The sequence below is a fragment of the Syngnathus floridae genome, chromosome 1, assembly GCF_059516105.1.
Source record: "Syngnathus floridae isolate MCC-2025c chromosome 1, RoL_Sflo_1.0, whole genome shotgun sequence".
NCBI lineage: Eukaryota > Metazoa > Chordata > Actinopteri > Syngnathiformes > Syngnathidae > Syngnathus > Syngnathus floridae.
Window position 1 is genome coordinate 2,017,501 of NC_142413.1, and position 27,035 is coordinate 2,044,535.

General features: G+C 48.9%; 5 protein-coding genes across 23 annotated transcripts in view; 3 read left to right on the forward strand and 2 right to left on the reverse strand.

Moving 5' to 3' along the window:
• Window positions 1-6,364, reverse strand: part of LOC148403268 (protein O-GlcNAcase) — a 9,296-nt gene extending 2,932 nt beyond the window's left edge. The window contains exons 1-14 of one of the 5 annotated variants that reach the window (XM_088394002.1): window positions 5,724-6,364; window positions 4,386-4,437; window positions 3,159-3,256; window positions 2,949-3,079; window positions 2,710-2,881; window positions 2,542-2,640; window positions 2,189-2,458; window positions 2,036-2,122; window positions 1,513-1,955; window positions 1,233-1,407; window positions 959-1,015; window positions 799-884; window positions 595-714; window positions 1-40 (exon numbers count right to left, since the gene is read on the reverse strand). The exon at window positions 1-40 is cut by the window's left edge and continues 305 nt beyond it. In XM_088394002.1, the coding sequence (XP_088250128.1) occupies window positions 1-40; window positions 595-714; window positions 799-884; window positions 959-1,015; window positions 1,233-1,407; window positions 1,513-1,955; window positions 2,036-2,122; window positions 2,189-2,458; window positions 2,542-2,640; window positions 2,710-2,881; window positions 2,949-3,079; window positions 3,159-3,256; window positions 4,386-4,437; window positions 5,724-5,763 (1,870 nt within the window). In that variant the 5' untranslated portion in view covers window positions 5,764-6,364. Of the gene's footprint in view, window positions 41-594; window positions 715-798; window positions 885-958; window positions 1,016-1,232; window positions 1,408-1,512; window positions 1,956-2,035; window positions 2,123-2,188; window positions 2,459-2,541; window positions 2,882-2,948; window positions 3,080-3,158; window positions 3,257-4,385; window positions 4,438-4,868; window positions 5,103-5,723 lie in introns of those variants that run through there. The other 4 variants (XM_088394011.1, XM_088394018.1, XM_088394027.1 and 1 more) reach the window with 4 other exon arrangements.
• On the forward strand, window positions 4,904-8,760 carry LOC148403269 (E3 ubiquitin-protein ligase TRIM21-like). 4 transcript variants are annotated; one of them, XM_088394049.1, is made up of 7 exons: window positions 4,918-6,219; window positions 6,667-6,999; window positions 7,104-7,334; window positions 7,412-7,547; window positions 7,623-7,649; window positions 7,718-7,863; window positions 7,932-8,760. In XM_088394049.1, the coding sequence occupies exons 1-7, from the start codon at window positions 6,040-6,042 to the stop codon at window positions 8,352-8,354; spliced, it is 1,476 nt and encodes a 491-aa protein (XP_088250175.1). In that variant the 5' UTR covers window positions 4,918-6,039; the 3' UTR covers window positions 8,355-8,760. The 4 variants fall into 4 exon arrangements, with proteins under 4 accessions (XP_088250196.1, XP_088250186.1, XP_088250165.1 ...); XM_088394070.1 differs by having other exon boundaries at window positions 4,904-6,219; window positions 7,412-7,649; window positions 7,740-7,863; window positions 7,932-8,172; XM_088394060.1 differs by having other exon boundaries at window positions 4,906-6,494; window positions 7,412-7,649.
• Window positions 8,761-8,897: 137 nt separating this feature from the next.
• rpgrip1 (RPGR interacting protein 1) lies at window positions 8,898-15,656 on the forward strand. 3 transcript variants are annotated; one of them, XM_088393876.1, is made up of 30 exons: window positions 8,898-9,246; window positions 9,317-9,373; window positions 9,443-9,560; window positions 9,633-9,838; window positions 10,281-10,386; window positions 10,458-10,592; window positions 10,715-10,820; window positions 10,888-10,911; window positions 10,990-11,136; window positions 11,203-11,276; window positions 11,342-11,544; window positions 11,608-11,693; window positions 11,777-11,827; window positions 11,900-12,073; window positions 12,139-12,256; window positions 12,324-12,487; window positions 12,558-12,885; window positions 12,943-13,106; window positions 13,173-13,405; window positions 13,484-13,599; window positions 13,732-13,898; window positions 13,957-14,013; window positions 14,089-14,195; window positions 14,256-14,316; window positions 14,404-14,485; window positions 14,559-14,638; window positions 14,709-14,898; window positions 14,970-15,054; window positions 15,137-15,264; window positions 15,332-15,656. In XM_088393876.1, exons 1-30 carry the CDS (start codon window positions 9,159-9,161, stop codon window positions 15,520-15,522), a joined length of 3,846 nt encoding a protein of 1,281 aa, XP_088250002.1. In that variant the 5' UTR covers window positions 8,898-9,158; the 3' UTR covers window positions 15,523-15,656. The 3 variants fall into 3 exon arrangements, with proteins under 3 accessions (XP_088250002.1, XP_088249986.1, XP_088249995.1); XM_088393860.1 differs by having other exon boundaries at window positions 10,888-11,136; XM_088393869.1 differs by lacking the exon at window positions 13,957-14,013 and having other exon boundaries at window positions 10,888-11,136.
• Window positions 15,657-15,814: 158 nt separating this feature from the next.
• Window positions 15,815-18,048, forward strand: fam113 (family with sequence similarity 113). Its single transcript, XM_088394101.1, has 9 exons — window positions 15,815-16,047; window positions 16,196-16,277; window positions 16,386-16,465; window positions 16,552-16,784; window positions 16,873-17,023; window positions 17,120-17,360; window positions 17,446-17,499; window positions 17,577-17,708; window positions 17,782-18,048. Exons 1-9 carry the CDS (start codon window positions 16,045-16,047, stop codon window positions 17,868-17,870), a joined length of 1,065 nt encoding a protein of 354 aa, XP_088250227.1. The 5' UTR covers window positions 15,815-16,044; the 3' UTR covers window positions 17,871-18,048.
• A 435-nt stretch (window positions 18,049-18,483) lies between these two features.
• Window positions 18,484-26,620, reverse strand: LOC148403272 (dynactin subunit 1-like). Of its 10 annotated transcripts, none has more exons than XM_088393915.1 (31): window positions 26,488-26,620; window positions 25,160-25,225; window positions 24,889-25,083; window positions 24,721-24,802; window positions 24,607-24,641; window positions 24,507-24,527; window positions 24,103-24,126; window positions 23,900-23,986; window positions 23,600-23,713; window positions 23,241-23,438; window positions 22,968-23,172; window positions 22,806-22,884; window positions 22,570-22,729; window positions 22,407-22,511; window positions 22,141-22,332; window positions 21,952-22,065; window positions 21,737-21,889; window positions 21,501-21,661; window positions 21,254-21,422; window positions 21,116-21,184; window positions 20,816-21,028; window positions 20,572-20,733; window positions 20,362-20,493; window positions 20,163-20,288; window positions 19,948-20,090; window positions 19,706-19,872; window positions 19,506-19,624; window positions 19,224-19,419; window positions 19,078-19,151; window positions 18,873-18,962; window positions 18,484-18,804 (listed from the first exon to the last, which is right to left on the reverse strand). In XM_088393915.1, the coding sequence occupies exons 2-31, from the start codon at window positions 25,199-25,201 to the stop codon at window positions 18,667-18,669; spliced, it is 3,765 nt and encodes a 1,254-aa protein (XP_088250041.1). In that variant the 5' UTR covers window positions 25,202-25,225; window positions 26,488-26,620; the 3' UTR covers window positions 18,484-18,666. The 10 variants fall into 10 exon arrangements, with proteins under 10 accessions (XP_088250041.1, XP_088250052.1, XP_088250011.1 ...); XM_088393926.1 differs by having other exon boundaries at window positions 26,503-26,615; XM_088393885.1 differs by lacking the exon at window positions 26,488-26,620 and adding an exon at window positions 25,781-25,887.
• Between the last annotated feature and the right edge of the window lie 415 nt (window positions 26,621-27,035).

Below are 27,035 nucleotides of genomic sequence, written 5' to 3' on the forward strand. Positions count from 1 at the left end.
ACCTTAGGTGAAGCTGACGGACCATACGGTACAACTCCACCTGTTAAAGACCAAACCGTGCTGTTTGTAAACAATCTAACTCATATCTGGTTGTAAAAATTCGTGTCGATTAATCCACCGGCCATTTTAATAGCTCTTTCATAACTGGCAAAGATCAGATTATTATTTAATATTTGTATTATTTATTATATTTATCATTATAGTTGCATAGTTATTATATATTTTTTATTCATTATTATATTTTTATATCTATGACCATATTGGCCCGAATATAAGAAAATGCTTTTTTCAAACTTGAGTCTTGAAAAACAAGGGGTCGTCTTATAATCAGGGTCGTCTTATATTCGGGCCAATACGGTATTATATATTATTATTGTTAATTTAGGTATTTAGTTTACACATTAACATGTTCCAAAATAAGATCAAAATAAATCCATTCACTCCCCCCCCCCATGAAATTGGCACATTTTTGTCAATTCATCACTTTATTGTACAGTGAAGGACATAGATAATATTGCCAAATAGTCAAATGTTGTGCCTTAATTTGATATCACTATTGTCATAAGCATTAAGGGAACAAAAACAGTTCCTTACCTTGTCCTTACTGTGGTAGGGCCTGATGTTGTAGAGACGCGAGGTTGGGAAGAGAGGAGGCGGGTGAGTGAAGAGTTCGCTGCTGCCGCCGCCGCCGCCGCCGCCTCCGGGGAGCAGCATCTGCGCTCACGCACGACATGGACAACACGTGAGCTGAGTGACCCGAGCCAAGCGAGTCATCATGAGAGGAAACGGACGCCCGACCTGCACTTCACCGGACACGCCCCCTTTGAACGCCCACGGCTCCGACTCCTCCCCCAGCAGCTCCGTTCCTGCCGTCTTCCCGCACACTGTCTCAAATCAATGGTACGTTTTGCTCCGACAATGCCGATGATCATAATAATTGAACGAGACGATTACTCACGTTGGAAGCAATTCCTCCAGGAAGCCAAGGTGGCGCTATCATTCAGAATACGACCATCTAAGGGGCGTATGAGAGCAGCCGTTACCATATTGGCCCGAATATAAGACGACCCCGATTATAAGACGCCCCTTTATTTCAATGAGAAAAACCTCATCTTATCTTTGGGCCAATACGATATCATGAGAATTATTATTGTCATCACACTGAACCCCAGTTTACTGTATTTATATCTCAAGGCACCAGTGTACATATATTTACGATGTTCGTTCCTCACCCAGCCAGCATACGAAGGCCTTGGCCACAAGTGCCATGTTCCTCAGGTCCCACACGTAAGGGTAAAGGTCATAGAGCACAGCCCGGTTAGCCCCGCCCACCACACTACAGTGCAGCTGGGCGATGTCCTCACACAGAGACAGGAACCCGGAGGCCCGTTGGCGCCATTCGTCAACCTGTGGGCGCCACGCGCCACCATCACAGACAGGACCAGAAGAGAAGACGTCCAAACTATGAGCTTTTCTACATAGAGACACGGCAACTGTCGAAGGTTTTCGGACCTTGTGAGGTGAGCTCTTCTTGCTGTTGGCGCTGACCACGTGGCAGTTGCTTTTGAGCCAAGTCAGATCTTGGATAAGTTTCTGGGCCGACGGGCCGTGCTCGTGAGGCAGATAATGGAGACCCACCAGCAGCCGCACCTGGGCCTCGCTCAGCAGGCCCTTCCCACCGCAGAGGCCTCGACCCCGGGCCTTAGGTCCTGAAGGAGCTGCGGGCCTGGACGCCGGAACCTGGTGGCTGCCTTGAGCGGGCTGCCTTTTCCCGCCTTCTCGTACCTCGCTTTCCCCTTTGGCCTTGGTGGGTGAGGGGGGGGGGGAGCTTGAGTTGAGAGGGAAGACAGGGAGTTTCGCCACTACGGCGCTCCCTCGAAAGGTGGACGTGCAGTCGGATCTGTCCGGGGTTTTGGATCTAGAGCAGCGCTGATCTGATCGTGCGCTCTGCCGACCTGAGAACATCGTACGTTGGCGAAACCTTCCTAAAAATGACGTTCCGTTATTTGAATCGTACGCGCTGTAGAATATTGACCTGCTTGGAGAGGTTGGTTGAGTTCTTCCATCCAGTCATGCAATGCTGCAGACAAAGCTCTGTCAGGACAATAGTCTGTCTCCTCATCTGAAGAATAAAAACGTCAGCGTTAGTCTACGGGTTCCTCGCTGGCCGGTTGTTGCCTTTTGTCACCTTTTCTCTCCTGGCTTCCAGTCCTGTACCAGTTTGCCAGCGTGTGCAGCGGGATGTAGTTGGCCTCAAACTCGCAGTTGGGATTGAGGAGGAGTCCCCTCAGGTGGCCCCTAAGCCAAGGCTCGCGGCCCTTGAAAGGACCCAAGAAGAGCCGGCGGGAGTCGTAGTCGTTGGCGTGAAGGTTGTCCCAGATGAGCGGCGGCCGCTGAAGCACCGACTCCACCTCGGCCAGACGGTCCACGGATAGTTTCTTTGAGATGACCTTATTACCTGTGAGCCACAGAGGGCACGTTTGGGGAGCTTGGGTCGGGGTCGCCTGGTCCTGATTGAGATACCTTCAAAAAGTGCCTCACCTGTCCATATGACGGTAATGTCGGGAAGCAAATCCTCCCCAACTGTTTGCAGGTAAGGAGACTTCTGCACGCTGGGGGAACACAGAGAACCGCAGTATTCTGAAAGAGCGAGAGGAAGTTCATTCCCGGCCAGCGAAGCTCGCAAAGCGTTTACGTCAGGATGCGTACCGGTGGGGCAGAACAGGAAGACAGGCGGCTCCCCCAAGAACCGATAGAGCTCGTTGGTGACGCTGACTTGAGCGTGCGCGAACGAAGAGAAGGCCTCGCTGTCGGCCTGACACAGCGAGTGATCGATGTCGTCAAAGAGGATGGCAAAGGCCTGGCAACCCAGGTCGGACACCTGGACAGAAGGCAAGTGGGCGGAGTCAAAGCGTGTGAAGCATCGTCAAGATTGAAGTGTGACTTACTTGTTTCAGTTTGCGTTTCAGGAGGGTCAGGTCACACGGGGACGAGAAGACGATGTCCTGACCCGGGGACAGGGCGTAAATGAACCTCAGGCCTCTGGAGTGGGCCTCCGTGATCAGAGTGAGCAATTGTCCTGCGAGGACAGCTTTTCAACATGAAGAAGAAGAAGCGAGACGGGATACTTAGCGCAACGGCAGCTCTTTCTTCTTTACCTTCCTCTTCAGGTGAATAGACTTCCCTCCACAACAGTCTGTGCTTCAGGTCATCTTTTGGACCATACAGGTAAGTGTTCAAACCCCAATTCTGCATCCTAGCACAGAGAAAGCGAAGGATGTTGTTGTCGTTTTTTTTCCATTGGGGACTCACGCACATTGGGAAGTCGTTTATCATGCCGCCCGCTGTCCAGGATTCGTGGAATAAAACATACCCAGCACTTGTGAAGGTCAAATGAAGCTTCAAATCGGCTTCATGGACTAGTTGCTATGCTTTTTGAATCCTCTAAATGGCACGGTTGTTTTAAACAATGAGGTATTGAGAAGTCAATGTACTTTCAGCCCAATGTGCGCCATCTAGAGGAGTAAAAAAAATAAAATAATACAACTGGTTCAGGAAGCTTCATTTTACCGTCACTATGGGCCAGCACCTTGCTCGACACAAAAAAAAAAAAAAAAGCCCCATTTTGCTGAGCTTTATTTGCCCCATAAGGACATTTTATTTGCATTTGTCGTGTGTGCTAGCTTGTATATTACTTTTATCTCATGGCCAGTTACAGTCACTGATGGCAGTTTTGCATACTGCAATTGATGTCCCTCAAATTGTGAAAATAACAATGTTGATTGTCCAATCCAATGTTCTTTACTATAAACAGATTCTTTTTGGAGTCTATGTTCAGAATTGAACATATCCTCTTTACATAAAAACGAATTGTGGTCACAGGTATTAAAACTTCCCCCTAGATGTAGGGTGGCCGCGGGTGGCCATGGCCCCCACCTAGCACCACCACTGAATGTTGACGCATAATCTGTCCTGCCTGCAGTATTGCAACCGTCTTGCTAACATCTGTCAGGTGTTGGCAGGACTGTATTGATCATGGGCTAATTTACTGCAAATGACCTCCTGAATAATGAATAGCATGGAAAACATTCACGCAAACTGTTTCTGTTGTAGGTGGATCTCACTTCCTGAGCAGATGCTCTGATTGCGCAGCCAAGCACCATCCCCGCTCGGTCCCCGCCGAGGCAAACTTACGCAACCCTGAGTAGCTCCTCCGTTTGAGCCTAAAGAATTGGATCTATAAATAACCGCACAGCCCACACTCCACGCCCGGCCGCCGTTACGCCAACACGGTGACGGGAGACACATATTCACGGCTTTAAGTAGAAGAAATGGAAAATGTAGCGAGAGACGTGATTAAGCGTACAGCGTGCCGTTCCACTTACCACTGAAAGAGAAATCTTCTCTGGTCCATAGACCATGGCCTTCCGTAGAAACCTGTAGAAGATGAAACATTTATTTCCACGCAGTAGTCATTTTGGATACCACCGTATCAGTATGCCACTCGTATTCACTCTTCTGAGTACCGATACCAAGGACCGATACCTCCAGTACTTTTGATATGGGATTTAACACTGACAAAAAATGTGAACAGACTTCCATTCGTTGTTTATTATATAGGGTCATTGGAAAGAATTAGCACCGCCCCCCAAGTATTTTTTTTTCCCATTAGATAAATATGTAACTTCTTCAGGCGCATTAAATATCAATCAATGATACTGCCCTAGCGCCAACTACCGCCGACTTGACGTTTTGCTTTAAGTGTCGGTGGCTTGTATCGGCAGCGTCCACGAGTACCCGATACCTCAAAACATGGGCAGTATTGGCCCCGCACAATACCCATTATGCCCGCAAGTATACATACGTACATCAAGTTGTCATTTCTGTTTGTTTTGATCCCTTGACAGTATCTCAAGTCTCATTTTTGCACAGTCAACGAAACGTCATCATTTCACACCATCGTCGCGTGCAGCTTTGCTATTACTCACTGCAGCAAATGAGCAATTCCATCTAAATGAGCAATTCCATCTAAATGTTTCAAGGTTCTCATCCATCCTCTCATCCCATGTTTACCAAAGCCATTATTCATCTCTGGCTACGCGCTTCATCACGTCTGCTATTTTTAGAAACGGGAGCATCTCCAGTGTTTCTCTCCTCCCTTTGTGATGTCGGAATACGTACGGTAGGAGTGTGAACGCGCAGTGTTGACCACACAATACTGCGCTGCTTATATTACCTTTCCTCCGGAAGTTCCATGGAGGGGAGGGGGGAATCTGTGTGTAATGTGCATGCATGTGCAGACCTAATTACTGACAGTACGAGACAAGCCACGACAAAGGAGAGTATTGCTACTATTCGCTACGTGCAGAAACCTAGTGATCAGTTTGTGGTGCAATTTGTGCACCTCCATCCTACTGAGACCTTTTTTTTTTTTTGCGCGTAACGAAATGGCCAACACTAATTGTCTTGGTTACTAGCACTTCAATGCATTTGCATCATCACTATCCCTCTTTGTATTTTATCCATGGCTACCAGCGCCTTTTCATGTCTGAGACCTTCCACATACTATCACAGGTCAGGTGGGACGATCATGCCATGTCTTGGTGCAGGGCTGCATGCGGAGTCAAGGGAGCGACACACAAAATGTAGGTCAAACGGATGGAGAAGGGGAAGAGAGAAGTCAAGCATACGATGTGAGGGATGCTGAAGACCATGGCGCTCACCTTCCACCACGCCGCAAAGAAAGCGCTGCTTCTCCTCCATCCTGCCTCCCTTCCCGCGTCCGAGGCCAGCAGGGAAGCCGTCTTTGCGCCGAATTAACGCTTGAACGCTTCACGCTTCTTCTTCCTCCTCCTTCTTCATGCTCCTTTCCTCACTGTCGTCGCGCTCGCCACTGGATCTCGGTGACGCGTTCAGGTGCTCAACAAAAGCTCGTTCTTTCCTATGCTCGTAGTCGCCTTGCTCGCTGCGCGTTTCCACGCGTGATTCTTTTTGCATCTCAACGCACACACTGTAAAATGAAGACCCGTTAGAATAGAAATGATCAACGAAATGAATTTTGACGTCATTACTTTACTCCTCCCCTTGAGTCGGCAAAGTCTGGCCTTCGGTGGGCGTGGCTTGACTGTAAAGTGGAGAAGTGCACGACTTCCCTTTCCAAGGTGCTGCAAATATTTGCTTGGATTGCCCAACGGAGAGAATTTCCTTTTAAACGTCAAGGTAGGACCAATCCAAAAGTTCATTTCCAAATATCCAAGCTAGAGGCGAGTCAAAATACGCGCCTGATAATTCCACCACAAGCAGGTGAAATGTCACACAGCAGAGCAAACGTTCGCAACATTGGTCATCCGTGCCAGCATGCTGGACTTTGAACAACTTTGAATGTTAGTCAGTGACAAGGAAGTTGCGTTTTGTAACTCGGTGAATGCATACAGGTTGAGCTTTTGGTAACCAGATTCTCGTTCTCACGTGACACCCGAGCACCCCTCATAAATGTGAGCACGTTTTTTTTTTTTCCCCCTGTATCTTTTTGTGCATTTTATTATTATTAATAACAATAGTTCTTATTATTATTGGTGCATTTTATTTATTTATTTAATTTTATTGCGAGTGTTATTTTTCAGGTGCACGGATTTGATTTGCTGTTGTATGTTGACATCTGTCAAGGTCATGGCCTCTCCCAGCACTATCTTGTCAGAGGCGCTGCTCCAGTGCGGCATCTGTCAGGATGTTTTCTCCGAGCCCGTATCCATTCCCTGCGGTCACAGCTTCTGCTTCAACTGCATCACATCCCGCTGGGAGCGCGGCGCCGCCTCCAGCTGTCCCAAATGTGACACGCTTTTCGCTACCCGGCCGGAGCTATGCGAGAACTCTTTCGCCAGGGAAATGTCCGAGCGCGTCCGGGCCAGAAGGAAGCCGGTGGACTCAGGGGTCCAGGAGATGATCCGAGACAGACGTCAGAAGGTGGAGGAGATCAAAAACTGTGTGGAGCTCAGCAAAGTGAGTTTCTATTACGTGTAGCATTGGCATAGTTAAACTATCTGAAGTTCTCCTGGTTTGATTTTTGAATAGTGGACAACTTCAACTTTCATTTATGTCTCCAGGAAAAGGCCAAGTTGGAACTAGAGCGGAGTGCAGAGATCTTTTCTTCTCTGACCCGGGCCCTGGAGAGAAGCTGGTCTGAGCTGCTGGAGACCATTGAGAGGCGGCAGGTTGCAATGGAGCGCTCGGCCCAGAGGCTCATGGCACAGCTGGAGCTGGAGATCAACGAGCTGGAGAGGAGAAGGAGCGAGATGAAGCAGCTCCCTCACACCGACGACCACCTCCTTCTGCAGGTCGGCGGCGATCCCAGTCGGAATTGGCTTGCTCTTTAATTTTTTTTTTTCTATGCCTCAATTTGTGTGTGTCTCAGGGATCTTCAACGTTGTCTTCTAAGTCTCGTCATGACGACGTGGTCCACTCAGACACGTGTGCGGGGATTGTGAGGAGAGCTTTGGACCACGTTGATCAACAACTGTGCCGTTTTTTAAAAACACTTTCCATTCAAGGTCAGGAAATGTTCCCGTTTTTCAGGGGAACTCGTCTTTCGTCCTTCAACTACGTATATTTGTTTTTCCATCCAGAGCATGACATGATGTTGCAGTATGCAGGTGAGCAGATGTCATGACCCAACTTATCTCCGAAGGATGTTAATGACAGTTAAGGTGCTCCTTTGTAGTTGATGTTTATCTGGACCCCAGGACAGCCAACCCGTGGCTGGTTCTGTCCGAAGACGGGAGACGGGTTCAGGATGGAGACGTTGAGCGGGACCTGCCGGACCTGCCTGAACGTTTTGACACCGCTCCGTGCGTGCTGTCCACCGAGGTAACTCGAGACGGAAAGCAAAGAGCGGGACGTAAGAAGTCCAGGAGGCAAGCTGTCTGTTCACGCAGGGTTTCACCACCGGGAGGCACTATTGGGAGGTGGAGGTGGGGGACAAGACGTCGTGGGATCTGGGCGTGGCCCGGGCGTCCGTCAAGCGGAAGGGCTTGGTGACACTCAGCCCGCAAGACGGATTCTGGGCTGTGTGTTTGAGACCGGCCACCGAGTATCGGGCCTGCGCGGCACAAGCACACCTTTTGTATCTGCCCCAGAGGCCAAAGGTTGTCGGGGTGTTTTTGGACGTGACCGACGGGACGGTGTCCTTCCACGACGCCGAGGCCAAGTCGCACATCTATTCCTTTACGCACATTAGCTTCGCAGAGGCCGTGTTTCCGCTTTTCAACCCAGATGTGAGTGACAACGGAAGGAACGGCTCGCCGCTCGTCATCCGGCCTGTTGCAGGAAGCGCCAGTTTAGACAACGTCACCATATAATGTCAACACACTTTATTTATTCATCTATAATATCTAAAAACAAAATCTTATGTTGATGATGCACAAACTCTTTCGTGGAGGACTACAGAAATTAGAAAAGAAATACTGTTGTGAGGCTGAAATCAGTTTATCAGAGTTATTATTCAAAGTAGCTGTCGATGAATTTGATTATCGTTTACCTGTTGATTCATTGATTTATTTTCACACCGCTACTGCCATTCTTTTCCCATCCTTATGCTTCCTAACTGCAAAAAACAAGCAAACAAGAGTGACGTGGAATTATGTAATAATTCATTTGAAGTAATTATTACTCCTATGGTGTTGACTTTTTATTTCATCTTAATTTAATGTCGCTGACTTTGGTGTTTATTTCCAGTTTATATTAAAATTGGAATGCCCGTCCGTCCGTCTTTTGTGGTCCCGTCCAATCAAACCCATTTGCAAAAAGTGTCACCATGGAAACAGACCCCAGAACAGCGCGCCACCCTAAAATATTTCGTCTCGCTGCCGCCAAACTGATCCGGGAGCACGCCATGTAATCTGATTAGTGCACAGGCAGGATTACCCCCTCCCCAGAAGCAGATGGAGCCTTGAGGTGATCACCAAGTTTGCTTTGAGCCAACGAGAGCAGGATGAAGATGGATTAAAACGCACACGTCTCGGAATTGTTCACCAAGCTTGGTGAGTTCCGATATAGCCACTTTTGCGTTTGCTTCTTTTTGTAACGTGACAACGGCAGCACAGTCGTGAACGTGTTTTCATTCCAAACCTCACCCGGGGTTGTGATTGAGGAAAGCTGGTGTGATGTCGCCCATGGTGGACGAGACTTCGGGGGATCTCCCAGTACGGGACGTTGGTCTGATGAGGGGGGGCCTCATGGCCTCAATGCCAGGTTTGTTTCCATTCGTCTAAAGTTGCGAGGTTGCCATTACCGCATTTATGAGCGTGTCTCGTCTGAACAGATGCCGTATGTGATTCAGTCAAGCCATGGAAGAAGCATCACATCATGATTACAAAAGGTGAGGCCACAATATATATATTTTTTTCCAGAAGCTTTTATTGAATGTTGCCGTCTCTCGTCCTTCCAGATCCGCAGCGGCTATTTCGTCTCCCCAGAGAGCAACTGGAGGATCTTTGCCTTAACATGCAAGAAGAAAACGTTGTGCTGAGAAAGCACACACGAGCGCAGGAGCAGAAGATGCGCAGGTGGTCGCCCAAAAAAAAGTATTGAAAACAAAAATCTTAAAATGACCGAGTTGTTGGTTTTGCTCCTCAAAGGATGTCCACCAGACTGATGCGTCTCCGTCAGGCGGGGCCGGGCTCCGGCGGCGCCAAGGAGAAGGACATGGAGGACACGCTGCAGGGGTTGGAAAGTCGTGTGGACACGCTGGAGAGCCAGAAAGTGATTTTGCAAAATAAACTCAGTTTGGCCAAGCAGCACATTCTGGACTTGCGGGGTCGCACGTCTTACAGGTTCAGCAAAGGTAAGCTGCTGTCCTCTCTATGGCAGGGCTTTTTTTTTCCCTATAGGTACCACCGGCCGTTATAACCAAGAAGCAACTCGGGGACCACTGCTTTGACAGAATATTTTGCGCTGAAAGAGGATAGACAGACTATTTATTTGCGTCTCTATGTTTACATTTAACATCATTTGGATGACAAAATTAGCTGGCGAAAAAAGAAATAAAAAAATATTCAAAAAATAAATTAATTAATCAAGTCTGAATAATGGATCAATATTATTATAAATCAATATTATTATTATTCTACAATAATGTTCCATTTCCTATTTCGCGGACCACCTGCAATACCGCTACGGATCACTAGAGGGCCACGCACCACCGGTTGACAATCCTTGCTCTATAGACGTCCTTCCACCAAGTCCAAGGACACTTTGAACTTTCTCACTTTTTCTCCTCCTCAAAGCTACAAAATGTACAGATGTGGATGGCGGAGTCGGAAGGGCGGATCACACAGCCCCGCCCCGATATTGTCCCCCGATGGAAGACACCAGAGGAGACATGGACAAATTGTGAGTGGGGAATGAAATAAGATTTTGCAGCCCCATATACCCGTCCCATACCCCCTCCTCCCTCTTCTCAGCAGTGTGAGCGAGCAGATGAAGACGATGGAGCTCGAGGTGACCGCCCGGACCCTTCGCGACACGCTCCGAGTTAAAGACAAAGAGATGGAGGGAACCGTGAGGGAAATGAAGAGGCAACAGGCGGAAAGGCACAGGTGATGGCATCATCAACGTCGCACTCAGGGTGGCTAATTGTTGGCTGAAAATATTGAATTACGGGAAAACTACGAGGAGTGAGAAAAAAAAAAAAAAAACTTTTGGGTACTTTTCTGCTCAGGATCAACATCAGAGAGAACGTTGACGTCATCTGTTTGCAAAAGGAGCTTTCTGAGAAGAGCGCCACCCTGAGGGTCACGCAGGAGAAGATCGCTGATCTGCAACAGGTGCCGTCACTCTGTCGGCCACAATATCCGTTGCCATAGCAACACGCATCTTCTTCTTTCTTCGCAGGCCTATGAGAAGCAACTGGAGGAGGTCAACGCACACGCTTACAATATCTCGCTGCCGACTTGCATTTATCGTTTGAGCTTTTTTATTTTTATTTTTTTGCAGAGTCAGAAGTCCCTCCGTGAAAGTCAGACTCTTCTTCTGGAGAAAGTGGAAGAACTGAGCGAGGAGCTGAAGCAGGAGCGTCACAGAGCGCTGAGACTGGAGGCTGAGCTGACGACCGCCAGCCTGTCTCTTCAGAACCTGGACAAGGTCTGGAGCCAGCGTGAAGATCTTCATTGGAGGAGCCGTTCAATAGTGCCAATTTTTCCCTTCCAGCTTCAAGAGCATCTTGCAGACCTGGAAGGAGAGAAGGATCGGATAAAAGAAAACTACGACTCCTTACTGGAGAGGTGGGACCACAAAAGATCTTCAGCGTAATGACGACGCCTCATCGCGTTTCTTTCCCTTCACCCAGAACTTTATCGACCTACAACAGCCACGTGGACACACGCATGGAGGTAAACGTGCAGACCGAAGAACCGGAGGAGCACGTCGGCAGGATGGACATCCAGATCCTGGTGGCAACGCTGCAAACTGAGAAGGAGGAGAAAGGCAGACTGCAGTCAGAGGTGGGGAAGCTCAATGAAGAGAAGGAGATGCTGGAGAGCCAACGTGACGGTAAGATGAGTGCTGATAGCAAATGGAAGCCCACCTCTTACTGCAGAGCGTCTTGGGTTTTAGCCAAAGTAAAACATCTGGAGGAGGAGATTCTTCAGTACAAGGAGGAGATATCCCGCCTGCGGAGCAGACTGGACTCGGTCACCAAGGTTCCTAAACAGAGAAACGAAAGACGCACGGCGCAACACGTTCGAAGTCTTTGAGATGATTCCCTCTCTATCTCGTCGTCCAGGAGTTCGACATGAGCGTTGAGGACCTCAGCGAAACGCTTTTACAAATCAAGGTGGGCGAAGCAAACAAAGTCTGGTTCCCCCGAAATTCTCCAGAATCATTCTTATCTCCTCACATGTTCCAGGCCTTCAGGATGCAGCAGGAGAGCAGGGAGGGTTTACGTTTCCTGCGGCCCGACAACGGGAAGGAGGAACCCGAGCCGCCCGACGTCCAAGCGTCGCACGCCGACACCGTGCTGGAGTTGCAGAAAGCCAGGAGCCTCCTTCTGCTGGAGCACCGCATCAGTAAAGACCTTCAGGTGCCTTCACGTGCTCACAACGTTGTGCCCCGCCCCCTTTTAAGCAAACGCCTTTCTACCCGAAGGAGGAGCTTCACATGGTCAAGGAAATGCTGGAGATGGAGAGGAGCCAGCTGAGGACGGCCATGGCAGAGAAAGACAAAGTTTTATCCAAACGAGCTCTTCAGATCAAGACATTACAAGGTGTGTCATCTTCAAACCTTCGTTTCATAGAAAAGCAAAATTCATTCTGTTTTTTTGCGGTCTGAAGGCCAGTTGAAAGCCTTTGCGTACGCTGCCAAGAGTCAAAAAGGGACCGTGCCGCTGCAGTACACGTTGCCCGCCGGAGACCAGGAAGTAGTCCAGACCGTCCAGGAAGACGTTCCCTGTGCTCCTTTGAGGCTCGGAGAGTCCTTATTGGAACTCCACCTTAAGGTAGTAAAAGCTGAAATTGAAAACATGAACGGCTGCGCTGTGTTTCTCATCTGCCGTCTTTCTACTTGAGGCGGCCACCTTCACTCCAGAAGGTCTTCGGCACATGGGCGACCTTCAAGCGGACACGGTGACCTTCTGCACCTACGGCCTTTTGGACTTTGAAGTTCACTCCACGCCGTTGGTAGCGGGCAGCCAGCCCACTTACGGCTTCACCTCCCAGTACGCTTTGACGCCCCGAGATCTGCTAAAGCTGCGGAGCCAGGGCGCCAGGGTTCGAGTGGAGCTCCACCAGGCCATAGGAGGTGTCCGCTTTGTCACGCACGGGAGTGGACACTTGTCCCTCCTGGGGGCCATGCAGAGGAGAGGGGAGCGCGACAATGGCCGTGTCAACATCACAGGTACACAACAAAAATAACAAGAAGTGAACATTTTGGCTAATCAGTTCTTGTCTTAAGGCTTTGAGGGGGAAGTCGTCGGTGTTGTGGATTTCTGGGCCCGTTTGTTCCCGCCCGCGGAGCCCACGGAGGACGTGTCGCTGAAAGACGGTGCCGGGGTCACAGCGACGCAGACAATACCAACTCACACCACCACCTTGGGCTGGCGAGAAGACGGCCACGCAGTAAATCAGAATGTTAACCTATGAATACAAATTTTTAAAAAAGTCTCATTTGTGACTCGTTTGCAGGACTTGTTCGACTACGGCGGCGGGATCCCTAACGAGCTGCTGCTGCTGCTGGACCGTTGCGAGGGTCTCAGCGGGCGATGGCCCGGACTAGTTCCAGACGCATACCTGACCTACAGGCTATACGACCTGCCGCCTCACGTGTCCAAAACGATCGCGGCCACCGCAGACCCGGTATTCCGCGACAGCGCTAGCTACCCGCTAGCAGTCACAACAGATGTGCTGCGCTACCTGCGGTATGCGGCCAGAACGACGTTACAGATGGCTTTTAGGCGGCGCGTCAAAAGTCTACGTTTGTTCTTTTGTGGCCGCAGGTCGAACAGTCTTTGGGTGTATGTGTTTGATGATAGCGATGAGCAGATTCCACCGGCCTACTTGGCGAAAACACCCATCCCGCTGAGAGCGCTGGCGACGGGCAAGGAGATCACAGGTGAGCGTCTTTAGCGATAAAAGCCGACAATTGGCTGCAATGTTGTCCTTTGTAAGCGCCGGGGGATCGGCATCAGGTTCCAAACGTCCATATCGGTTGGGGCCTATGATAAAAGTTTTTTTTCATCTCTAGGCGACTATGTGCTACGTGATCCCGCCGGCGGTCCGCGGGGTACGGTCCGGGTTCTAATGAAATGGAAATATCCCTTTCAACCCCCGGCGGATGCCATCGGAGGCAGCGAGCGGTGGCGGGAAGAAGCGCAAGGGTCACAGAGGCCCATAGCCAAGCCCAGAGTCAAGGTACGGATATCACATTTCTTTCGACTAGTTTGACCAAATGGCTATTCCGTAATTTTAGACGCAGCAATTTGGGCCAGCAGAGCCCAAAACAAGACAGAGGAGGACAAAAGCTTGTGTGAGGTTTCCGAAACGCGACGCCTGGCTACGCTAGCCGGCTAGCGCTCACATCACAAATGCTTTCTGTCGACAGCCCGCCCCCGAGGACGTAAAACCAGTCGGAACCAAGCGATCGGACGAGAGGTCACCCGTCCGACACGACATTGCGCTGACCGCGTCTCCCGATTCACCGCCGACAATGTAAGTCACACCAAGCGCAAGTAGTATATGGACAATTGAACATAACACGCAACACTGCAGATGTCCAGAAACATCTTCCAGAGAGTCGCCGCTAAGAAAAAGTTCTGCCAGTGAAGGCAAGGTAGGAACCGGCAAGAATCGACTCGACTGTAACTACGGCGGCTAAAAAAAAAAAATAATAATGTCTGCACTGTATTCGGATTTTCAGAATATTCCCTCTGTGGATGTGGTGTCAGTGGATGAAGTGGAGGAGCTGGAGGAAGAGAAAAATGAGGAGAGGAGCGAGAGTGGTAAGATCACTCTGACGACTTTCATCAACGCAATCGTGGGAATCACGATTTTTATTGTGCTTTTACTGTGGAGCCGCTGAAGAACTGTCAGAATCTTCGCATACCTCAACCAGCGACCTTCTGATCGTGCCATCCAAACCAAAGAAAAGACGGGTGAAATACATTTCATTAGAAAAGACATTTTAAAAGCATCTCGGCGTAAAATCCGTTTCCCTCCATTCAGGGTAACAAACTGAGAGTGGAGATCCTGTCCTTGACCTTTGAACCCTCTTCGCACGTGGCGCTGGACGATTCGGTGCAGCGCGTCTACGTGGAATACCGGCTGCTGGGCGTCCCCATGGAGACCACCGAGACGCCCGTGTCCCTCCGCAAGCCCAGGGCGGGGGAGGAGATTCACTATAACTTCACTCGAGGTGTGAGCAGGGAAGGGGGCGGAGTCTATGTGTTGCGTCATAGTTTGCTGATTGTCACGTCGCTCTGCAAGTCATCTACGTGGACGGTTCCATGTCTGCTCCACTCAGACGGTCTCTGTACACCATGATGGAGGACAACGACCCCAAGAAGCGCCGGTAACGTATCACACGTTGTTTGAAAAGTGCCAATTTTCTTCACGATTCCGTCACCCAAATTCCAATGCGTGCGTTTGCGCAGGTTAAAGTTCACAGTCGTCAGCGAGCCGATGGACGGGGAGGAGGAATGCGTGGATGTCGGTTACGCTTTTTTGGATCTGCAGGAGCTGCTGCTGACGGGGAGTGACGTCATCGAACGGCAAATTGACAGTAGGCGCTTCTTGGGCATTTTATTTCGCTGCTGTGATGATGTTTGACATTGGCGTGTTTGCTCCAGTTGTGCGTGTGGATGAAGAGCAGGAGGTGATTGGATTCTTAAAAGTGTCACTGGAGGCAGCCAAAGCCCTGAGCGGTATTTATGAAGAGTTTCACCAGCCAGAAGATACCGAGGAAGTCAGCGAGCATGAAGACGAGCAGAAGGAGAGAAATAACATTAAAGTGATAGAAGAAGATGACAGTGACTTCTAAAACACAGATTATTTTTAAACCCTGTGTGTGCCATCTTTGTTCTTGCTGGTTAGTGTACATGAGACTGAACTTTGGTCACTTCACTGTTAATGTTGACGCTTTAATCCCACATAATAAATCGTTTCCAGAGCTAAGGAGAATGAAAAACGGACTGGTTTTCGATGACTTTCATCCTTCTATGCAATCTGTGGCTGTGGTTATGACTTGTTATAGGGAATATAATAAAAAAGGGTCAAACTAAACAATGGCGATGACATGACATTGTGTGATTTCCAACGACCCCTGAAGGCCTCGCAGCCCAATTTTCCAATCACAACCGCACTTGTGGTTGTTGACCAATTTAAAAAACAACAAAAAAGTCGCATAGGCAGGATTGTGTTTTTCCACTGAAGTCATCTTCAACTTTAGGGTCTTACGACACGAAACTCTCGTCTCTTGTCGGATAACCTAAAACGGGACAGAAGAAACTACGAAGCTAACGGACGCTCACTTTAGCTTTTTTGCCCCTCCACCGTTCCCATTATGGTATGTAACGATAGCATCGATGCTCGCGGTCTGTTTAGCATTTTTCTTTTTATCTCTGCCAGTAATTATGAACTTGAATACACAAAAATATCATAAGACATTTTATTGAAAGAGAAAACGGTGTGCGTGTTGTTTTATAACGCTCAAGAAGGAGGAAATGAAGTTCGTGCGCCACCAGCAGGTCAGCCAGCTTTTCCATAACAAGTTCATTGTGGTGTTGGGAGACTCCAGTAAGTCATGAAAAAGCCCAAAAACCGGGCGACCTTCAGCCTATAATTTCAATCTACCGTAATGTCCATTTGTGACCCTAATTAATGTTCGTCTCCCTCTATCTCCAGTTCAGCGGTGTGTCTACAAAGACCTTGTCTTGCTTTTACAGAAAGATGAATACCTCCGCCTGGCACAACTTAAAAGAAAGGCAAGTGATCCCGATCGAGAGATCTCGGTTTAGCGTGTGTACAATTAACGTGTCTTGCCTCCGATTCCTCTCTCAACTGTCTGCAGGGTGAGATGAGTTTTGAACAGGACCGCCTGATGGAAGGAGGTTGCCTCAACTTCATGCACAATGGGACGGGCTACAGGGAGGTCCGGCAGTACCAGTCCCCCCACCACCTGGTCCGTTTTTACTTTGTCACACGTGTCTACTCCGACTACATGAAGAGCATCATGGAGGACTTCTACCGTGGGTTGAAACCAGATTTGGTCATCGTCAACTCCTGCGTTTGGGACATTTCAAGGTAAGTCATAAAGTTATGGTGCTTTTATTTTGGCTTCTTCGTCATACATCTCAGTCGTGCTACGTGCTTTAACCGACCCTCATTGTAGGTACAATTCAAAATGGGAGGCCGGGTACAAGGACAACCTCATAAAGTTTTTTGAAGAACTGCTTTGCGTCCTGCCAGAAGAAAGCTTGGTCATCTGGAACCTCACCATGCCTCTGGGAGAGCGCATCAAAGGGGGGTTCCTGGTTCCTGAGGTACATTCAGAGCAGTAAAACTACTTACAAGGGATCAAATCCGATTTTCTTTGTAAATGAGACAGGGCAGTTTCTTGTCGCTCTGCTCCGAAACAGATCTCGCACAAGGCGGGTCATCTACGGCACGATGTGATCAAAGCCAATTTCTACAGCGGACTCCTGGCTCAAGACTGCAAGTTGGACGTGCTGGACCTCCACTTCCACTTCCGCCACTGTCTCCGGCATCGCGCCGCCGACGGCGTCCACTGGAACGCCCTGGCCCACCGCCGAATAAGCACCCTGCTGGTGCTACACGCCGCAGACGCCTGGGGCGTGGACCTGCCGCTCAACTCTCTCGGTGACGACGGAGTATTGCCCAAAAAAAAAAAAAAAAGAAACGGCTGGTCGTATTCATGCTGACTCGATCCACTTTGTTCTTTCAGCGGACATTTCCGTTGCCCATCTGCTGCCAGGCTTGGAAAGTGAGCGGCGTGTCGGTAAGACACTCATCGACGCCAAATCAGTTGTTTACGCGCTTTCTAAAACGCACATTTGCTGTGGTTCTGTTCCGCAGTGAGGCCGCCTAGAATCAACTGGTCGCCTCGTCCTCCTCTCGGTGACTTTACCAACTTTTACGTGGACCCTGCGGCCCTCCATTATGCCGTTGACTACGCACCTTACTCTCATCATGGCTGGCCCCCGGCATGTGCGTAATGTCTCACCCTGACGGACGTGCAGGTGCGTCGTCCACTCAACAACCCGTGTTCTACTTGTTGCAGATTACCACGAGCCGTTGGTGATGAGGACCAGGCGCGCCAGGTACCAGTACATGCCTTACACCCATCACAGGCCTCATCAGCACTACTAGACTTCAACAAGGTGGACTTTATTCTTATACATGTTTCTGCACATACAGGAATGTGTGCTCAGTTCTCAACCCATGCTCCACTTCCATCAAATTTTAGGAGCCAGTTTTATATTTTCTAGATTCTTGAATACTTTTTAAATGCGCGTTTCATATTAAAGGTACCTTTCCGGCAAAGTAAGCCTTTTTATTTTTGTGCTTATTATGTCTGGGGGAATTCTTCCTGATCAGGGTAAAGTTTTGGACACTGCTTGCTAAATATAGTCAAGTGATCTTATTTAATCTTATCTACATACTGACTATTGAGAAAGCAGACTGTTAAAGATGAAAGATGCTCACTTCCATCCCAAATTACCTTGCAAAGCAGAAAAACAAAAAAAAACGATAAATATTGGAACAATGTTCTGAGGGGGCGTTTAAAAAATAAACGGTTGCATTTTGAATATTAATTACGCAGATAAAGTACATACTTGATTTTAAAACACGTTTCTGGCATTAAAGATGAAATTTAGCCTTAAGTGTCGTACGATTACATTCTTACGGGTTACATGCATGAATATTTATAAAACACAAATTCTACCAAGTGATTTGAATTTTGTACAAAGTATTCATTCCATTTAGTTTTCAATAAGTGGTTCCGTTTTATTAGAGAAATTGTACATAAGACACAGGGAGTGCATTTGGTAGAGTATAAATGCAAAAATGAGCTAATTTCCCCTGTAAAGTTGAAAGAGTGAAAAAGTGTTGACGCCTCATTTGGTTGTTGTAACCAGACAAAAAAAGCGGAAAGTAAGCTGCCTCAGACCATGAGGAGGCGATGCACTTGTTGCAGTTGCTGCTGCGACAGGACCAGACGGTGGACTTGCTCCTGTCCGCGAGTACAAGGAATGGCGACACGACCCACAAACACTGTCCCGTCCGTCTTCTCTCCCTTTGCCTGAGGTTACGAAACACGACCGTTTGTTCATTTGCGCGAGCGTGAGAATGCGTGGATTTTGATCTCACCTTGACGAAAGAAGAGACTGGGAAGGTTGCAAAGTCGGAAGGGGCTTTTGCTCCCGGTTGATTGGACACAACGTGTTCAGCGACTTCACCCTGGAAAGAAAACAAGCATTCAGATGCACTTTCAAGTGTTGCGCATCTCTCTCTCTCTCTCTCTCTCTCTCTGTCTCTCTCTCTCTCTCTAGCTATAGATATATAGATAAAAAACCTTGAGTTTGGCTAGAGCGTTGCTGAGGTTGTGGAGTCTGGTGGTCTGCTCCAGCAGCTGGGCGCTGGCGCTCACTAGAGGAAGATGGAGGGAGACAATGTCAGAGTTGGAGTGGTAGGGAGTGGCCACCAGATGCGTCCACACACCTGACGTCTTCCCGGTGATGTCGACCACTTTGACTTCTGCGCTCAGCTTCAGAAGCGTAGCCAGCAGCTGGTCTGTGCGGCGGTAGATGCCCATATTCAGTCCTTCTGGTGGCACCGAGCTCTCCTTGGTCACTTGGGGCAGTTTGGCTGGGCACAGTGGAGGCAGCGAGGCCAGCTGGGCACTCATCTTCTCTGCCTGGATGGTAAACACACTCTTGCTCAAGCAAATAGAAGCTCCAACCCCCTCGAGAAAAACTCTTATCTCCATTCTCCCAAGGACACCTTAAGTCTGACGTTTTCCGTCTTGAGGCGCTTGATGCCCAGTCTCTGAGCTTCAAGCTGCTGCTGGAGGAGAGGAGAGTCCACCACTTGCAATGGTCCTGCCAGCGATTGCGACATAGCTACCGAGGGAGGATATAAAGTAAGCCGCAATGATTCTGACTTGAAATCATCCAGGCTTCTCAGCTTCTTTAAAAATGTACCTCCTGCTGGTCCCTGAACGGCGGAAGCCATTCCGGAAGCAGGCACACCTCGCAAGCCCTCGATGGTCATCTTGGATTGATTATGGATGCGCTGTTTCAGCTCAGCTTTCTCCGCTTCCAGCTGGTCGATGTCGGCTTGCAGGGCATCCATTGTCTCCTCGAATTCCCTGGCAAAAGGAGCGCGGGTGAGACACTGAGCGCGCCAGCACGGGGGTGGCCCACTCGACAAATGATCCTCTCACTTTTCTTTCTTCTTCAGCAAGTCTAGGTTCTTGTCCAATTTGGTCTGGATCTTCTCCACACGCTCATCCGCATCCTTGGTGGACGTGTCCAGCTTCTTCTCCAGCAGGCTCAGACGGACATTGGCCTCACTCAGCTCTTCTCCCTACGAGACAAAACAAAAACAAAACGATTCTTGAACTTGCGCACCAAGTAAGCCTTTTGGACCTCACCCAACCTTGATCTTGAGGGACTTCTTGAACTCCTTGATGGCTGCTTCTCTGTCCTCTAGCTTCACTCCGAGGCCCTCGGCATCAGTCATCTCGGCTCGGACCGTGGCTGCTCTCAATTCCACGGGAGGACTCTGAGGGAAGAATCGCAAAGTGACCACAAAGTCTCGGATCATTAAAGACCCACCAGGACACACGAGTGCATACCTTTGCCTGTGGTTTGTCCGCGTCGTACTCTCCTTCCTGCATGGCGGTGGCCATCTTGTTCATAGTAGCAACGATGGCGCTGCAGGACTGACGCAGGCACTCGGTGCCGTTGAGCGCGTGAGAGCCGTACACCTGGGCGAGGGACGAAAACCTCCTTTGAAGCCTCAACCTGGTTGCCTCTGCCCCAAATTTTTCCTGACAATTCCTTACCTGCTCCACGGCCTGACACGCCGTGTCCTCCAATTTGAGCGCATTCAGTCCTTCCTGCTCAGTCAGCGGCGCTGACATCTGAGCTCCGGCCGCCGCCACCTCTTGAAGCACCGCCACCACCCGGGTCAGCTGCCGTCTGCACTCGGTCAGCCCCTCGGACACCTGACGGCGAACCACGGCCACTTCTGCTTAATCATTTCTTGCAATGGAGCTTCATTTGAGTTGACTGCCCACGTGTCCTTACCTGTGGTCCAAAATTGAGAGCGGCTGGGGCCCCGACGGCATCGGTTCCGGGCATTCGGCGGCGGATCTTTTTGCAAAACTGCTTGATGTCCGAGCAGGACGTGTCCAAGTCCTTCAGGAGAACAGCCAGCGTGGAGTTCTGCTGACCTGTCGCGAGGAACCCACGCAGACGGGCCACCTCCACTCCCATACAGTCCAGGGCACTTTGAGTAAACTGAGGATCAGAAGGCCAATTCAATCCCTTGCGAAATTCCTGCGAGGTTCACGTCCTAAACATGCACCACCAAAAAGAGACTGGTACCTTAATGTGGTCAGATAGCTGCACGGTACAGTCCTCTTTGTGTTCTGCCAGATGAACACTGTACAATTGCTAGAAGCCAGAGTGAAAATTGCTGAGTAAGTTTCTACTGTCGAGGAAGTGTAGAGCAGCTTCTGTTACCTGGTAATACTTGATGGCCTTGGTCAGCGGTTCCACCTGAACAGTCTCGTCCAACTGGTCTTTGTGCAGCAGGTCAATGAAATAATCCAGAGAGCGCTCGTGGAAGCTCATTTCCGAGTAGAGCGTGCCCATGCGCTTGAAAACCTCCACCGAGCACATACTCAAAGCCCTGCAACCGGACGGGAGAGTTTATTTCTTCATTTATTTATTTTGCTGATGCGGAGATTGACGACATTTGACAACTTACTGTTCATATTTGTGCAAGGTGGCCTGAAGCAAACTCAGCGAGTACACGAGTCCAGAGGCAAAACTGCGTTGTTCTCCTGGAGGCCCTTTGAGAGCGCTGCCTTGGGCCAGGTTCCCGTTCAGATCGAACTTCTCCTGCGCTTGTTTGCTGATCAGCTCAGCCTATGAGGGACGAGCGGGAAGGCTACACAAACGGGACGGACGCGGTGACGGCGTCCGCTTTCGACGGCCTCCCACCTTGCAAATGATCCTGGGGATGAGCAGGAGCACCAGTATGCAGTCGTGGTCCCCGCCGTGACGAAGGAAGGAGTCCGGCATGAAGGAGGTGAGCAGCGCCACCTCCCGGTTGAGCTGAGCCACTTCCATTTTCCTCAGTTCCATCTCGATGGCCTGGTGGACGCACGGCAGTCTTCAGCGCCATGGACTTTGAATCACCGCCGTCCTTGACCTACCTTGGCGTACGCCTTTGTCTCTGCAAACTTGATCTTGAAGTCAAACAGCTCTGCGGGCGGCTGTTGCACTTCGCTACTTTCACTCTGCTGCATCATCAGCTCTTTGTTGGCCTCCTGGCGTGCAAAAACAAACGGCGCTCGGAGCGTCAGGGCGCGGCAACGGCGGCCCCGTCCGGGACGCGCACCCACCTGCAGTCTGTTGGTGAGCTCCCTGTATTTGTTGATGGTCTGCTGGTAATCGGCCACCGTCTCCTGGGCGGCTTCCACCCTCTTGTCCGCCTCACGGACCTTTGCGCCGCTCATGTCTAGCTGCTCCCTCAGCTCCATTTCCGTCTCCCTGGCGTTCTCCTGGAGCTCGTCGTTCATTTCATTGATGGCCTCCTGTTGAAGCAAAGAAGGTTGGCTCGTCACTGACTGACCTTGGCTGTGGACGATATCCGTAAAGCCCGACTGACCAGATCGCTGACGGTTTCTCTCAGCTCCCTGACTTTCTCTTCTAAGTCGAGGTTCCTCTCCGTTAGAGTCTCAACCATCTCCTCTGATCCCAGGGCGGCGTCCACCTGACACACAAAACGCTCAGACACGGAACTCGTTTTGGAACGCGGGTCCGAGCTTCACCTGCTCTTTCAGTTCGTCGACTGTGACTTCGGCCTGCTTGAGCTCCTCCTGCAGTTTTTCCTTCTGAGTCCTCAGGGTCTCCATCTCGGCGTTCTTCTTCTCCATCTGCTTCTGCAGTTTCACGTGCTCCTGTTTCTCAGAGGCAGACAGGTCGCGCATCCTGAGGAGAAGAATTTGTTTCGGTGAAAGGGAGTATTCAAAAGCGATACCTCAGATTGGTTCCTCAACCTATTTACCTGACTAAGGCCTCCTTCAGTTTGCTGTTCTGCTCCTCGAGCTGTTTCACATGGTAACTGGAGGCGGCGCCATCAGAGCCTGCGGGAGGAACAAAGACGCAGATTACCTTTGAGTCGATTCCACAAAGGGACATTTGGGAAACGAGCGTGCAGAGGACAGACCTTTCTCTGAAATGTCGTGTCGAAGGATCTCCAGGTCCATGGACAACTCCTCCACTTTCTCCTTCAGCGTTTCCACCTCCACCTGTAGCGACTCTGCTCGCTCTTCAGCCATCTCTTTATCCAGAGTGGCCATTTCGATGGCATCCGCTGTGTCGGACATCTCCTCCATGTAGCGGTCCTTAGCCTCTTGAGCGTCGCGGGCTTCCTGGAGGAACAACGCTAGCATCAGGTTGGCAAAAAAAATCCACATTTTGATGTCGTAATCAATATTACCCTCTTTGCTTCTTTGAGATTTTTTTGTAGCTCGGCCTGCTGCTCCTGCATTTTGCTCTTCCACTCATGCAGCTGCTCCAGTTGGATCTTGTGCTTCTCCAGCTCCTTCAGTTTGGCCTTGTCTTCTGTGCGCTTGGCTTTCAGCGTTTCCAGCTTCTCCTCCAGATCCTTCACCTGACCCCGCAGTGATTCCTCCTCCTGGGAGTAGCACAGGACACAGGTTGGACCGATTCTTACACCCCAAGAAATAAATTGTAATAAATTATTATTATTATTATATAAATATTGTAAATAAATTGTTGGGAATAGATTTTTTTTTGTTTGGTATCCCTTCCCATTAACCGCAATTAGTGACCCACCTTACTCGGAGTAGCTGGAGCAGAAGTTGCGACGTGAGGCATGAGTGGAGCACCCTGGTGGGGGGACAGGCCCACCTCGCTGACATCACCAGATGACAGATTCTCACGAGAGGCCTGACAAAAGAAGGTGGCGGAAATATGATTTCACCATTCATTTGATTTGGCTAGAGCAAGTATTTGCTCTGCGTGCACTTTTAGTTCATCAAGTACATCCCATCTTTGAGCCAAACGGGCCAAATGCACCCGTGTCCACTGTCGCGCTTCACCACTTCCCGAGATACGTGACGTGGCGGAGCATACCGTCAGCGGCAGGCCGGAGCGGCTCGGGGGACGTAGCAAGAGGGAGGGGAGCGAGGTGGCGGGCGCCAGACGCTTTGGCGTGCGCCACTGCCACGGTACGAGCATAAACAATGTGTTACTATGCGGAAGTGAAAATCGGCGTCCGTTCCGCCCTCAAAACAAAATCCTTCATATGACAGGATGAACTTTGACCATGATCTCACCTTGATAGAACGGCGGGTAGAGGACTGGAGGAGAGGAGGAATGCGCACACGAAACAAGGTAAGAGATTAGCAACAAAGGAATAGCAAACCAGGTGAGTGTCTCTTGACTGGTTAAAGTTAATTAAAAAAAAAAAAAAAAAGCAACATGTCACTTCATGCAACTGTGTCAAAGGACCTCACAAGCTTGCACAAAATAACGTGTGCATGCTTCCACCCAACACAAAGTGTACGTGCAAAATCAACGTGCAAGTCTGAGTGGCCCAAAAAAAAAGATTTTGGAGCCTTGTGCCGATGCATTTTTTTTTTTTTTTTTTAAGGGAGGAGTTTGAGAATATCAATTGTTAAATGAGTGGCGTTAACATAAAGCAAAACACACACACAAAAAGACCTAGAAACATTTCTACCTTCTTGGCGCTTACGGGTGCCTGGAAAATATTTTTTTTAGGAACAAAACAACAACTTGTGTTTAATCAATAAATCATGCGCTAAATGATGATTGCATACCTGTTTACTTGTTTTGGGAATCTCTGGGATATCTGCTGGAGCAAAGTCATATTTCATGAAATTGATTCCTTGTAACTTTTAAAAGTTTACCAATGTAAGACACAAAATGTCCACCTTTTTGTCTGAGGATCCTGGAGGCACCAGACTCGGGAGTGTCGGGAGATGTCGCACTGGAGCCGTCATCGACCACCTGGATCTGCATGCGGAGCGACGCATGACAAATATTAGGTTCAAGACACACACGTTGCCTCATGAGCGCTTAACGCCGTCCATCTTACAAACCTGAGTCTGTCTGACAAATATTCCATGGTTCTCCTCGCAGGTGAAGTAGCGCTTCCCCTGCACGGTGCCGTCGTTCTTGCCTTTGGGCTCGTTGAGGATGACACCTACCCATTTGCCAGAGGCAAACAGGGTCGCTCCAATGAAGGCGACAGTGCCACGCTGGCCTTTTCCGATCACTTCCACCACAGAACCAATCTAGGAGGAAGGAACAGGGCAGGTATTTGGATGAACTGAAGCCTTCATTTTTTTCCCATCAGTGTTTGCAAATGACCTTTGGAGCTTTCCCACTTTCCACAGTTCCCCCGCTGCTCATTCTGCTGATCAATGGGCTCGTTAGCTGGTGGATTGTGGAAATGGAGGACAGAAAAACAATATAGTTAATATACATCCTTACATAAGATGAGACGAGCGATGGTGGTCATTTTAATATTCTTTAAATCATTTGGATCCATTTTCTTAAAATGTTGGGTCAGCAAAACAGCTGATATCATTTGCCAGTCACATGCGGCAGACCACAGTAGGCCGCTTCAAATCTTGTCTCTTGAATTGTCCCAGCTTGCACAAAGACCCCCATTCAAAACGAAGCAGGTCACGCTAGCTCATGTCGCCTAATGCTTTGAACCACAGGGGAGAAACGGGATAGAAAAAACTTTTCATCATACAAGCAGGAGCAAGAATCAATTCGCTTTTTATAAACTTGTATGAATTACACTTTGGTAAAAGTCGTTTAATTTTTCTCTTTTCATCAAGATGGAGACGCAAGATAATCCGAGGTAACTCACACTTCTGAAATGAGGTGAGTCTTTCAAATGGAAACCTTTTTTTTCCCCCCCCAAAGTATTAATTGTGGGGTTTTAGTCAGGACTATTCCGCTGTCTTTCTAGTTACTTACCTGGGGTGTGTAAGAATGCCTCCTATTCATAGCCATGGCAATTCAAATTAAAATAATAATACAAGGTAGTTCCAAATACTCAAATGACTCAACTCAAGTGTTGTTTTTTGTTCATGATGCTTTCCCTTTCCAAGCATTTAGAGGAGTGGCCCAAGTGGCGCATCACTAAACGTCACTATTGAGACGAAAGGGGGGGGGGGGGAGATATTGCACATGTCAACATTGAAACGGCTGTTGAAAATGTTCGTTGACGCTGCAGGGGAGACTGAGGCAAAATCACCAACAACAATTTATGGTGATGAGCTGTATTAACTTGTCACTCCCGTTCTGTCCTGCTCATACTGCGCATGGCAGTGGATTTGGTGTGGTTTCCTTGCCCTGTTAAGTCTGACTGCCTCACCCTTTCACCTAAGTGATATAGAGGTTCGTTTTAGCCGAGCTAGATTGTCAAGGGTGTTATTCACCCTCCATAACCAAAGTGATCTTGGGGTTTATTTTTTAAAATTGAACTCAACCCCAACTGTCATCTGCCAACACAAGGCTTCCATGACTGATGTCGATCAGCAGCACAATTCCATCATAGCTTTCTGTTAAGCTAATGTCAGCATAACCAATGTAACGCTGCACCTTTTTTTCATATAACAAGAGCACTCGAGACACTCGCGGTTTAAAATCACGACTTTTCACACTCACGCTTAAAATACAACCTTTTGGTGTATCACCTAGGAATGTTGATTTCAAGTTATCGTTGCTATTTTTCCTCCTTGTTTTCCTTGGTCGCTTCCTTGCTCCTTTTCTTCTGTTGCCTTTCTTGCGCACTACCGCCACCTTGTGGTGTGGAATCACAATCAAGGAAATTTACACTACAGTAGTTTATCTTTTGTGAGCGCCGTATTACTCAAATAAGATATACAATTACTATCATTTTTGTAGTGTATTTCCACACAATATTCACACAAATTGTAAAATGTTTTATTTATTTATTTATTTATTTATTTATTTATTTATTTATTTATTTATTTATTTATTTGACCAGGTACTGTCTCCTCACTTCCGGTGGTCTGTCATGCACAAAGGTTGATTTGAAACAGCGCCCCTTACAGCGAGCCAATGCATTACACGCATTTATGGCATTTTTGTCTTGTAATTATGTTCAATGCAAAAGTAAATATTATTCTGTCCCGTTTATCCCACTTCACTATTAGCTTTATTTGCGTCACAGGTTGAGTAAATATGCAAGAATCTGTCAAACCAT

Excerpts from the sequence above, each read along its gene's own strand:
- LOC148403269 (XM_088394039.1), top strand. The coding sequence starts at position 6,040 with ATGATCAACGAAATGAATTTTGACGTCATTACTTTACTCCTCCCCTTG. Across the intron at positions 6,220-6,666 it reads ATTTCCTTTTAAACGTCAAG|GTCATGGCCTCTCCCAGCAC; the intron begins GTAGGACCAATC and ends ACATCTGTCAAG. Across the intron at positions 7,864-7,931 it reads CGTGCGTGCTGTCCACCGAG|GGTTTCACCACCGGGAGGCA; the intron begins GTAACTCGAGAC and ends CTGTTCACGCAG.
- rpgrip1 (XM_088393860.1), top strand. The coding sequence starts at position 9,159 with ATGTCGCCCATGGTGGACGAGACTTCGGGGGATCTCCCAGTACGGGAC. Across the intron at positions 9,374-9,442 it reads TCACATCATGATTACAAAAG|ATCCGCAGCGGCTATTTCGT; the intron begins GTGAGGCCACAA and ends TCGTCCTTCCAG. Across the intron at positions 10,387-10,457 it reads AGAGGAGACATGGACAAATT|CAGTGTGAGCGAGCAGATGA; the intron begins GTGAGTGGGGAA and ends CCCTCTTCTCAG.
- fam113 (XM_088394101.1), top strand. Across the intron at positions 16,278-16,385 it reads TGTGGTGTTGGGAGACTCCA|TTCAGCGGTGTGTCTACAAA; the intron begins GTAAGTCATGAA and ends CTCTATCTCCAG. Across the intron at positions 17,709-17,781 it reads TCATGGCTGGCCCCCGGCAT|ATTACCACGAGCCGTTGGTG; the intron begins GTGCGTAATGTC and ends TACTTGTTGCAG.
- LOC148403272 (XM_088393885.1), bottom strand. The coding sequence starts at position 25,816 with ATGGCTATGAATAGGAGGCATTCTTACACACCCCAG. Across the intron at positions 24,803-24,888 it reads TATTTGTCAGACAGACTCAG|ATCCAGGTGGTCGATGACGG; the intron begins GTTTGTAAGATG and ends CTCCGCATGCAG. Across the intron at positions 22,512-22,569 it reads TCGACGAACTGAAAGAGCAG|GTGGACGCCGCCCTGGGATC; the intron begins GTGAAGCTCGGA and ends TTTGTGTGTCAG.